The sequence below is a fragment of the Manis javanica genome, chromosome 6 (assembly GCF_040802235.1).
Source record: "Manis javanica isolate MJ-LG chromosome 6, MJ_LKY, whole genome shotgun sequence".
Taxonomy (NCBI): Eukaryota; Metazoa; Chordata; class Mammalia; order Pholidota; family Manidae; genus Manis; species Manis javanica.
This window is the reverse complement of record NC_133161.1, coordinates 36,021,353-36,033,907: the sequence shown is the minus strand read 5'-3', so window position 1 is coordinate 36,033,907 and position 12,555 is coordinate 36,021,353. Positions and strand designations below refer to the sequence as shown.

At 36.5% G+C, this 12,555-nt stretch overlaps 1 protein-coding gene across 2 annotated transcripts in view; it reads left to right on the top strand.

Moving 5' to 3' along the window:
- ZNF277 (zinc finger protein 277) overlaps window positions 1–12,555 on the top strand; it is a 129,804-nt gene that overhangs the window by 48,279 nt on the left and 68,970 nt on the right. For both annotated transcript variants that reach the window (XM_073238583.1, XM_073238582.1), the window contains exon 2: window positions 7,610–7,811. In XM_073238583.1, coding sequence (XP_073094684.1) covers window positions 7,753–7,811 — 59 coding nt within the window. In that variant the 5' untranslated portion in view covers window positions 7,610–7,752. The remainder of the gene's footprint in view (window positions 1–7,609; window positions 7,812–12,555) is intronic.

Here is a 12,555-nt window from a genome sequence, read left to right as displayed (position 1 = left end):
AGAGGCTTTGCCTGTTTGCTGAAAGGAGCTACATGTAATTTACTTTCTTTTGCCTTTTAGAGATCAGGGTCCCTATAGGAAAGAATTATTTATTTCTGCATCTGTTGTCTTTTTACCATGTGGTAAGACATAGATAATGATTCTTATGATGACAGCTGAGAATAAACAACCTATTATACAAATATTACTGAGTTCCCTCTGCTGACCCAGTGCTTAGTATTTGAGGGACTTTCCTTAGGACAGAGAATACTATCAAGTAAGCTTTTCCACAAGGCTTTGTCGCCTAATTTATGGGCTTTGCTATGAGTTTGAGACACCAACAGTCTTCCATATGATCAGGGTACCCATGATCATTCTCTGAACCACTGATTCCCAGGCTTCAGTCTAGGAAGTACTACTTGGTAAAAATTACATTTCCTCAGTCTACAATAAGGCCTGGGAATCAGTACTTTTAAAATAAGCCCTCCAGAGGAATACTTCCAAACTCATTCAGTGAAGCCAGCATCACTCTAATACCAAAAACAGGCAAACACACCACAAAAAAAGAAAAATGCAGACCAATATCCCTGATGAACATAAATAGAAAAATACACAACAAAATATTAGCAAACTGAATTCAAAAATACATCAAGAAGATCATACTCCATGATCAAGTGGGATTCATCCCAAGGATGCAAGGAAGGTACAAGATTCGAAAATCCATTAACATCATCCACCACATCAACAAAAAGAGGCCAAGTACCTCAACATAATGAAGGCCATATATGACAAACCCACAGCTAACATCATACTTAACAGTGAGAAGCTGAAAGCTTTTCCTCTAAGATCAGGAACAAGACAAGGATACCCACTCTCCCCACTTTTATTCAACATATTACTGGAGGTCCTAGCCACGGCAAGTAGACAGCACAAAGAAGTGAAAGGCATCCAGATTGGTAATGAAGTCAAACTGTCACTATTTGCAGATGACATGATATTGTACATAAAAATCCCTAAAGAATCCACTCCAAAACCACTGAAACTAATATCTGAATTCAGCAAAGTTGCAGGATACAAAATTAATGCACAGAAATCTGTTGCATTCCTATACACTAACTAACAAGCAGAAAGAGAAATCAGGAAAACAATTCCATTCACAATTGCATCAAAAAGATTAAAATACCTAGGAATAAACCTAACCAAGAAAGTGAAAGACCTACACTGTGAAAACTACAAGACACTCCTAAGAGAAATTAAAGAGGACACTAATAAATGGAAATTCATCCCATGCTCTTGGCTAGGAAGAAATAATATTGTCAAAATGGCTATCCTGCCTAGAGCAATCTAAAGATTCAATGCAATCCTTATCAGAATACCAACAGCATTCTTCAATGAACTGGAACGATTCATATGGAACCAGAAAAGACCCTGAATAGCCAAAGAAATCCTGAGAAGGAAGAATAAAGCAGGGGGGATCTCGCTTCCCAACTTCAAGCTCTACTACAAAGCCACACTAATAAAAACAATTTGGTATTGGCACAAGAACAGACCCATAGACCAGTGGAACAGAATAGAGAGTCCAGATATAAACCCAAGCATATATGGTCAATCAATATATGATAAAAGAGCCATGGATATACAGCAGAGAAATGACAGCCTCTTCAACAGCTGGTGTTGGCAAAACTGGACAGCTACATGTAAGAGAATGAAACTGGGTTACTGTCTAACTCCATACACAAAAGTAAACTCAAAATGGATCAAAGACCTGAATGTAAGTCATGAAACCATAAAACTCTTAGAAGAAAACATAGGCAAAACTCTCTTCAATATAAACATGAACTTCTTCATGAACATATCTCCCTGCACAAGGTAAACAAAAGCAAAAATGAACAAGTGGGACTATATCAAACTAAAAAGCTTCTGTACAGCAAAGGACACCATCAGTATAACAAAAAGGCATCCTACAGTGTGGGAGAATATATTCATAAATATATATGTCTCTGGGGAGGAACATATCCAATAAGGGGTTGACATCCAAAATATACAAAGAGCTCATGCATCTCAGCAAACAAAAAGCAAATAACCAAATTAAAAAATAGGCAGAGGATCTGAACAGACACTTCTCCAAAGAACAAATTCAGATGGCCAACAGGCATATGAAAAGATGCTCCACATCGCTAATCATAGAAATGCAAATTAAAACTACAATGAGATATCACCTCACACCAGTAAGGATGGCCACCATTCCAAAGACAAACAACAACAAATGTTGGCAAGGATGTGGAGAAAGGGAAACCCTCCTACACTGCTGGTGGGAATGTAAATTAGTTCAACCATTGTGGAAAGCAATATGGAGGTTCCTCAAAAAAATAAAACTAGAAATACCATTTGACTCAGGAATTCCACTCCTAGGAATTTACACTAAGAAAACAGGATCATAGATTCAAAAAGACATATGCACCCCTTGCTTTTCACAGCACTGTTTACAATAGCCAAGATATGGAAGCAACCTAAGTGTCCATCAGTAGATGAATGGATGAAGAATATGTGGTACATATACACAATGGAATATTATTCAGCCATAAGAAGAAAACAAATCCTACCATTTGCAACAACATAGATGGAGCTATAGGGCCTTATGCTCAGTGAAATAATCCAGGCAGAGAAAGACAAGTATCAAATGATTTCATTCATCTGTGGAGTATAAGAACAAAAAAAAATACTGAAGGGACAAAACGGCAGCAGACACACAGAACCCAAGAATGGACTAACAGTTAGCAAAAGGGAAAGGGACTGGGGAGGATGGGTGAGAAGGGAGGGACTAGGGGCATTACAATTAGCACACATAATGTGGCGGGATGGGGCACTGGGAAGGTAGTATAGCACAGAGAAGACAAGTAGTGATTCTACAGCATCTTACTACACTGATGGACAGTAACTGTAATGGGTTATGTGGTGGGGACTTGATAATGGGGGGAATCTAGCAACCACAGTGTTGTTCATGTAAATGTATATGAATGATACTAAAATAAAACATAAAAAATAAAAATGTAAGACAATGACAAAAATATATATAACCCTTCCAGAGGAAGAAACTCAAACACACTTGAAACAACTGCTGTAGAGTAAAACATATACTGAGGAGTCAGGTCTCTCCCATAGAAATATCCTCTGGTAAACTGGTGTAATTTACTCAGCATTACAAATGCCAGTTGCTCCTATTTACTGGAGAATATCTTTACATGAAAAATAAAGAATGTAAAATCCCTAATTTAACATAACTTTTGTTAACTCAGTAATGCTTGTTACCTTAGAATTCATTATATTTTTTACATTATTTATTAATTATCAGTGGGCCTGTTACACCAAGGCCTACAGCACTAAAGATGTAGTTATAAATGTAGTAGATCTTTCAATCCTGAGCAGAGAAAGTTCCCCTAAAGGCAGACAGCCGCAGGTGCTCCCTGATATAGGACTCACTTAGAAACTGAGTTAAAGGTATAATTCCAGCTGTAAGTACTCTAGTCCGTTATGTATTCTTTTATTTCTTCATTCACACAAAAACTTAACAAGTACCATCTGTATTTCAGACACTGTATATTCTATACCAGAGATATGAAAATATGTAAGATAGTCTTTGACTTTGAGGAGTTCACAGACCATGCTAGTGACAGAGATATATATATGTAAATAGTTACTTAGAGATTTTGCTTTTGTTGGGCTGCTGTGGGGATGTGGAGTGGGTCAAGCCCACAGAAAATCCAGCTGGAGCAGGGTACCTGGCAAATGAAGAGAGTAGCAGAAATGCATCACAGGAGACACCAGTCCCTGCTGCCCTTGTCCACCAGCCATGTCAAGAATATATAATTCCTGAGCAGTTCAGCTGGGCTCATCTAAAACTTAACTCATTGTCCAGCTCCCTCACACAACAAAAAACCTGCTTCTCTACATGGATTCCTAGGTTGGTGACTGGCACCTCCATTCATACAATCACCCCAGCCAGAAACTAGGAGGCGTCCTAGTCTGCTCCTTCACTCCCTATATAGCCAACCAGTAATCAGGAACTGTTACAATTTCTCTAGCCTCTCTTCTGTTCCTCTTTTCTAAGCCCTGCTATATATTGCTACCTCAAACAAGCCCTCAAATTTGGACATCTAGAGTTTTCTCCCAACTGATGTGTCTCCCCATCTTGAGACTTGCCTCCTTTCAGTCTATCCTTCCCATATCAGTTTAAAACATAGGAGTGGCCCTACTTAGAGGAAAAGTTCTTAACTCCTTAGTGTCATGTATAGGTAAAGAGTGCTAAAGCTTAAGCCAACCTGCTTGGATTCAAATTCTGCCTCCACCAATCACTAACTGTCTAGGGCCAGTCACTTAGCCACTCAGTGCCTCAGTTTACTCAACTGTAAAATTGGGATAGAAATGGAATCTATCAGAGGGTTATTATGTGCGTTAATTGAATTAATAGTGTACATATAAAGTGCTTACCAGTGTCTGGCACAGAATAAACACACAATGGTGGCAATGGTCATGGTGGGATACCATACAGTGTACATTCCAGGTAAATAAAGACAACTGGGATTCACCTTGCCTTGCAGAGACTAACAATCTGTAGGGGTGATAGAGAGATAAACAAATTACTTCTTTTGATCAATGCTGTTAGAAATTTGAGCATGATGTTAAATGATTAGGTAGCCAGAAAAACTAAAATCTTGTCTAAAAATACTCTATTAAAATGTTAATTTTCTGAAGTATATAGTAACTCAAGTATCCAAGCACAACTTGGCACCTTCCAAACCACAAGTTCCTCATACATAGAAATTGCATTTTCACGGTTTCTGTTTCTGCATACCCTTTGCAATGACGACAGGCAGTTGGGCTGTAGTATGTGTGAACATTTGCATCCATTCTCTTAGGAATGATTTGAAAAAAGAGAAACTGGGCATTGAACAGACAAAGGGGAAGACAAATGAGCCGCAGAAGAGTAGTGGGGTATTTGCAGCAAAGCCATCAGAAATAATAAACACAATGATCGAGATAAACTTTACCCAGTAATTTTTAGAGGATGTGGGCTACAGAGATTGAATTAAGAGTCGCAGTGGAAGTAGTATAAGGGAGACTACAAGATACTTGCAGAATACATACATACAAATTCAAAACAGCATTGAATATAAAGATTAGAGAAGAAACACAGAGCTGGGGAAGTGCCTTTTGGTACTGGGGACAGAATAATGTAGTACAGTTGACCCTTGAACAATGTGGGGTTAGGGGCACTAATCACCCAACCAGCAGAAAAACCACATAGAATTTTTGACTTCCCAAAAACTAAATTACTAATAACCTACTGTTGACAAGAAATCTTACCAGTAAAAAACTCAATTAACATAAATTTGGTATGCTATATGAATTATATATTCTTACAGAAAAGTAAGCTTAAGAAAAGAAAATATTATTAAGAAAAATCATAAGGAAGAAAAAAGTCATTTACAGTACTGTACAGTATTTATTGAAAAAAATCCACAAGTAGACCCTTGTAGTTCAAACCCATGTTGTTAAAGGGTCAGCTGTATTTGAATTTAGACTCAACTTAGTATGTTTAGGCCACTTATACAAACACTATTACTGTGAAAACTTGTTCAACTTTTTTAATCTTAGTTCTCTATTCTGGAAGATGGGGGTTGTAATGGTAACCAAATAAGGTAGTTGGGATTACTGAGAAAGTGCCCTGAAGCACTTTGCTGGTGACTTATAAATAGCAAAGTAATGTTGGTTCTTGCTGATGGTGATGTTTATTAATACATTTGTTTCCTGCATTTAAGCAAAATGAATATACAGGTATGTCACTCAAATCTGGGGAGAAGGGTATAATACAACACTTGTTATTTCATACATAGCAAGTCATAATTACTAATGTTACCTTTACTTAGAATATATGCTGCCTTTTGTTGTCCTAGTCTACTGAATATAAAAAATTTTTTTCACAAGTATATTACTTTATCTGTTTTCCCAAATCCTGTTTTTCACAAACGGGTTTAAGTTCCTACAGAATTTACCCTACAATTAAAGGATATGATCTACAACTGAAGAAATATAGAATTCCAGAACTCCTTGATTCCATTACCTAATAAATAAAATAATTGGTAACTAATTATGTTAATAGTGCTTTAAAGTGCTTATATATTTGAAATATTCTCCCTGTTGTCATGTATACCCTGTTTCTTCCTTTTCTGATATTGAGTAACTATGAAACTATGCTAATATTTTGATTTAGCACACTTTCCTATGAGCAGAGAATTGTGAGTGATGTATTAAAGTACATGTCCCATGGGATGGCCTTTCCTCTCCAGCTGTTAGGGGACTCCGCTGACTGTACTCCTGTAAACCTTGTCCATTCTCTGTCTCTATTTATCCTTTTAATTTATTTGTACCTTCAAACAAATTGTAAGCACGTTAGCCTGGATGGTAAGGAACATGTTAAGCAATGTGGAGCAGGAAAAACCAGCACTCACTAGATGCTGAGCTGATTTTTATTGAGTGAATGAATGCTGCCCCTTACATCACTTATCCAGGTCTTAGGCCATGGTCAGCAGTACACCAGTAACTGATTCAATGAATTACTCAGTTAGGAAGGCCTTTAAAAAGTAGCTGAAGATAAAAGTAAATAAAATTTAACAGTAGAATTAACAGTAACCTAATTCCAAAACTATTGTCTATGGAATAGCTGTCTTTCTTTCTGAAGAAGGTTCCCTGCCCTTCCTTAAAGGGTGAAAGCCTTACCCTAGTTGCCTGATTACTAACTGCTCAATAGCTTGCATAAGGTGGCAGGTACAGCCTTCTACCCTGGAAGACTAAAGAGGACTACTGACACAAGGGGCAGTAATTTGAGGCCCTGAATTCAGAGGTATAGACCTTACACACCTCATCTCTTAAAGATCCTATATGTGTTGTTAGGAAAAGGAATAGTATAAACAGGAGACACGCTTACTATGTATGTCTAGAAATTGAGTATCCATCTCTTTGTTCACAAGAACTTAAATCATGACACATAATTGTGTAATAAGCAAATGATAGATGTGAATCAACATCAGAAATTACCACCACCCAGCACATGCTGTGATAACCCAATGTGACAGCTAACTTTGCACATGAATAGAAACATGAGAGAGTTTGCAGGTACAACAGTGTACAGCTTAAAAGATTGGCCTGGTATCTGTACGCTCAATATATGCCATTTACGTCCCATAGTGCGATAACTCTCAGCCATAGGTCACAACCGTGCCTTAGAAGCTTAACCCACCGTATGATAGCCTTCCCTCTCCAAGTACCCCTGGAATTGCTGCCATTGGCCAACGTCCAGGAAGAAGATTTGAGCAGCTGCCCTGACAAATGGGTTCCCCCCATTCAAGCCTGCATGTGGGGAGTTTGAAGTGCTTTGCCACATTCTCTGCCTCTAGGTTACTGAAGCTATTTTAAATGATGATAAAGTGTCCCCCTGTGGCACTATCTATTTTTCTTTTTAGAGATACATAACTATATTCAGAATCCTTTTAATGCAGGACATGAGAAAGCATCCTTCTGAAGAAAGTTCAGTTCATCTTTTCTCTTTTTCTTTTTTTTTTGGCTCTCCCAGACACTAAGGATTGTATCCTGGAACCACTTTCCCTGCCAGAAAGTCCACGTGGCCCCAGCATTTCAGAAGTTTCTCCATCTGTTCCTTGTATATTCTGTGAAGAACACTTTCCTATAGGTGAACAAGACAAACTTCTGAAGCACATGGTTATTGAACATAAGATTGTCATAGCTGATGTCAAGTTGGTTGCCAATTTCCAAAGGTAAATTTTGGTTTTGTCGTTAAAGAACTAAATGTATTATTCCTCAGAGAAAGGCATAACTTATATATAAAATTATTCCTATACAAATATGAAAATTCATTCTTTTTCAGGTCTCTCCTTAGTTTTTTAAAATAAATCTTCATATTCATTTACCTTCTTGAGTGTATACATTGTACTTGAGACTGTCACATACTGTTTCATGTACATAGTCTAGAAAAGACCAGCTTTCCAAGGGTAGGTAATATTCCCTTTGCCACATTCCATGAGATTGTTGCCATCATTGGTCTCTTTCAGACTGATACTCCTGTGATGTTTCAGGCCATAGGCATTCTCCAACTCAGTGAGTCCTTGCAGAAAGCCCAGAAAAGACTTTGGAGAAAAGCCACTCAAATGGCAGTGTTTGGGAGGAGGTATCCTTAGAGCCTTTCAGGCCAAAAGGGTATTGTCCAAACAAGTCTCAGCTTAAATGCTGTGATAAGGGTGAAAACCAGAAAAAGAATTGAGTCATTCAACAAGCCAAAGGGGATACAAGAGTAGATAGCTGCTGAAGTCAGTGACTGAGGTACTGAGAGGAAGACAAGGAAGGTGAAGAGCAGATACAGGTACATGGCTGAGAAACTGCTGACACTGGGCATGAGTTAAATGTAGGCATCTGTCCTGTATAGCCAGGACCCAAAGTGAGCTAGACTCCAGCTTATGGGCACTTGACTTAGAATATACATTCCAACATAAGCAGTTCTTAATTTTTTTCCCCAATTTATAATTCCTAGAAGTAACTGTCCAAAAGAGCCTTATTTTAAGCATATGTAGTGGAATAGTTACATTCATGTCATTATTAGTTGAAACGTGGAAACGTTTTCATAAAAACAAAGTCATGATAGCTAACTGGCTATACATAGTTCCTGGAAGCACACGTTTTGATAAATCTGGTAATTTTGAGATACTCTGCCCTGATTTCCCTGTAAACATTAGAGTAGCTCATGCATTGTAATATCTCTGCATCTAAAGTGTATCTCCTCGACCACATAATTCCACAAGCAATTTCTTGGTAATGATGGGGCTTGCAAAGCAGTTAGCTGTATTATTAAGAGTGAACTGTGAAACCAGGCAGTCCTAGGGTTGAATGCAGACTTCCTAACCGTGTGGCTTCAAGCAAGCTACTTAACTACTCTAAGCATCGGTTTTCTTATCTATAAAATGGAGTTAATACCAGCCTCCATTATTTGAGTATTGATTTTTGAGTATTATACAAAACAGGTTATTATATAAGCTGTATTTAGATAAAACAGGTATTATATAAAACAGGTCATGTATATAGCACCAGCTGGTGCCTGAGACATCTTTTATACCCATTAAATGGTAGCCAAAAAGTTTGTTATATTTTGATTACAAAAGATATATTTGAAATCATAGTTTTCTGCAACTATAGCGTGGATTTGCAGTAAAAATTTATGCTGATCTGGAAACCTAATTATCATTTGTGAAATTCAACTTTTGAGAAAATTTCATTTAAGGTTCTAAGTACTCTAAACTTCTAGAGTCCCAGTTTGTTTTTAAGTTGGACTAGCCAGAGTGCCCACATAAGTAATATATGCCACCAACTAGTAGAATAAACTTATTCTTACTTTCAGAGGAAGCACACTATGCTTCTCATTCACATTCATTATTCCTTTATTTTCAGTTAAAATATTTGTATGTGTGTGCATGCGTGTGTGTATTCTGGTAGCTTTCTCATATGTGGTACCTAGTTATATGTAGTCAGATCTGTTGTTGGCTCTGTTTTAGACACTTCTTAGGCTAGAGATCTTTCTAATTCTTTTCTTATTCAAATAACCATTGACAGGTCAGATACTCTTTTTTAATTCTTGTATCACCTAGCTTTTCTTTGATGTGAAACCATTCTTCTTATCATATAAATGCAAATTCTCCCACAGGAATTACAGGAAAATTTGGTGATCTACCAGTGATAATTGGGTAACGTTAAGATTTTCTTCTGCTCTTAAAAGCTGTGTGGAAGGTCTGAATCAGAGTTTTTATTTTATTCTTTGTACATATGTATGATTGTTTAGGAACTGTATTTTTACTAATGAATCTCTTTTAATCATTGATATTACTCTCATCAGTATGTGGGCAGGAAAATCAAACTATTTGCTAGGTTTCAGGGCTTAGGATCAATAATTAAATGTTGGAATGAATCACTCTTAAACTGTAGTTATATAATAAAGTGGATGCTTTTATTAAAAAGAAAAAGATACATATCTGATATAAGTGTTTTCTAAGTAAAGTGTGTAGCTAACATGTACTTTAAATTTGTAAACCTAAATTTTCCTTGTCAACTGTCCCAATAAAATAAAAGTTTCACCCTCGGAAAGTAAAAATGTGCTTAATTCAGCTTGACCAGGTATGTATATGAGTCAACTGTTGCTTTTAAATAACTTTTATGTCCAGTCTCCTTTAAATAATAGCTTCCTACTATTAGGAGAACTAAAAATTCCTCTCCAAAACTATCATGCATTGACTATTTGTGATCAGAGTTAAATTGAAATCATCTCAATGTTACATGACTTTTTCCTAACCAGAAAAGCAGTTACTGTGGGGTAGGCGGGGGTGTGTGAAGGGAAGAGTGAGAGTTTCGATTGGCCTAAATTAATTCACCCAGAACTTTATAGGTTAAAAAATTCTCATATGTATATATAAAAGTTCTCAGAAAGGAGCTGTTGCTTCCAAGTACAATAAATATTAAAGATGATAAATAAAAATGAGATGGACTTGTTATTTACAAGAATGTGTTATAAATTTTCATGTTAAATATATTTGATATTTTCTTTATTGGAACAAAGTAACAGTAAAACTTTCTCAGAGGGAATAAAACAAAAATAATAATAAAAATATTTCCTTTGAGCTATTTAACATATTTATACAGAGCTATTTGCTAGCTTTATTCAATAGTTCACATTTTTCAGGAAGATAAATGTTAACTCCTTAATTCTTATCCCTTTCTATATTAAATGCCACTCACTCAGTGCTGTTTAATTAACAACCATATCTCAAATCTTTATGCCTCTGTCATTAAGCATATAAGTTACAGTGGGGGACTGGGCAGGCAAGATATTACTACAAGGATTTTTTGTGAGACAGTTCTGTGAAACATGATTGAAGTTCTTTAAAAAGAAAAAAATCATTTGCTCACAATCCAGTAATTACTCTTAGCTTTTAATAAAGTATGACATGATTTAGTAAGAGATCACACCACATATTATTTCTTGGTTGCCTTTATATATTGAGTAGCTGCAATTGAAGCTTTAAATAAACTAGAGAAGAAGGAAAAAATGAAGGGAAGTTCTAAATAATACCTTAACATTGAAAAATATGTTTTAGTGGTAGGAAAAGAAGCCCCAGGAAGCATGTATTAAAGATCTGCTACCTTTAAACTATCTCTCAATTGAGTACGATTTATCTGAATACTTCACCAACCACAGGCAAATGTATATATTGACACATCTTAATTCTAATTATAACTAGTTTATACTTCCAAATCAATTATATAAACTATAATGTTTAGGATACATCTTAAATTTAGATGTCAAATGTATGTTGAATTCAGATCTATTTTATATACAATACAACAAGACATGATAATATAATTTTATATATCTAAGTTGTATGGTAATTTATGGTCATATTTTGCTTTTGTAAAATAATATTTTTTTGGATGTTGTCGCCCAATCTTTGGACAGGAAGAGAACACTCAAATCACAACTTGTGCCTATCGGACTGACCTATTGCCTGCTTTATCCACCTTCATTAAGAAGCTACCTAACAACAGCTCAGAGATGTTCCTAGAGACAGTATCTGAAAAACACCCTTTCCAAAATTCATGACTACTTGTTCATCAAGCAATAAAATAACTTTTAACCAATGTAAACACTGCCAAGCTGTCTTTAATAGTCTATAGAAGACTATAGCAGTCTTCTTTCCCTTCATCCCATGGGAATCTCTCTCTTAGTATTTGAGGAGGGCATCTGAGGTTCTGCCAGACAGAATCTCCCATGCTTTTAAGGCAGTTGATGTTAATAATCACTTTCTTTGTGCCTACCACATTGAAGTAAACTCTGATACAAAATAAGTACCTGATGTGAAACTTCTCTTCAAAGGTCAAGGAGACAGTACCCAAACATGGAAGTTCTTGGAGACTAAGAGCCATTGATTGTTGGAATCAGGACATTGTTACCTCCATAAGGGTACTTATTTACACATCCTGCATAGTCAAGCAGTTCCAGTTCAACAACCCCAAACAGTTGGTGTCAACTTTCAATACTTAGGCAGGATGTTAGGAGCAATTCAAGACCAAGGACTACTATTAGGTTGTATTATGCTTTTTGGGGAAGAAAGACATTCCCTCTTCCTTCAGATTTCATTTTTGTAGCTCAGTTTTGCCTTGTTAAAATGCATTATCCTTGGTATCTAAGGGAAAAAAATGTTTCAAGTATCTATTACAACTATAACTCTAGAGACTTCTTCCTGTGCCTTCCCTTTTCTGCAGTTCTTGTATAGATTGGTCCTCACATGACACTAGAGGCACTGTGTTGTAGAAGATTTGAGTTTGGATTTGGAGCCAATTCTGACATTCTAATTATATGACCTTAAGCAAGTAAGGTCTCAGTAATAGGAGCCACTAATGACTGCCATCCTGATCATCACCATCACTTTATGCTGCCACCACCTTGGCCACCTATACGTGTCT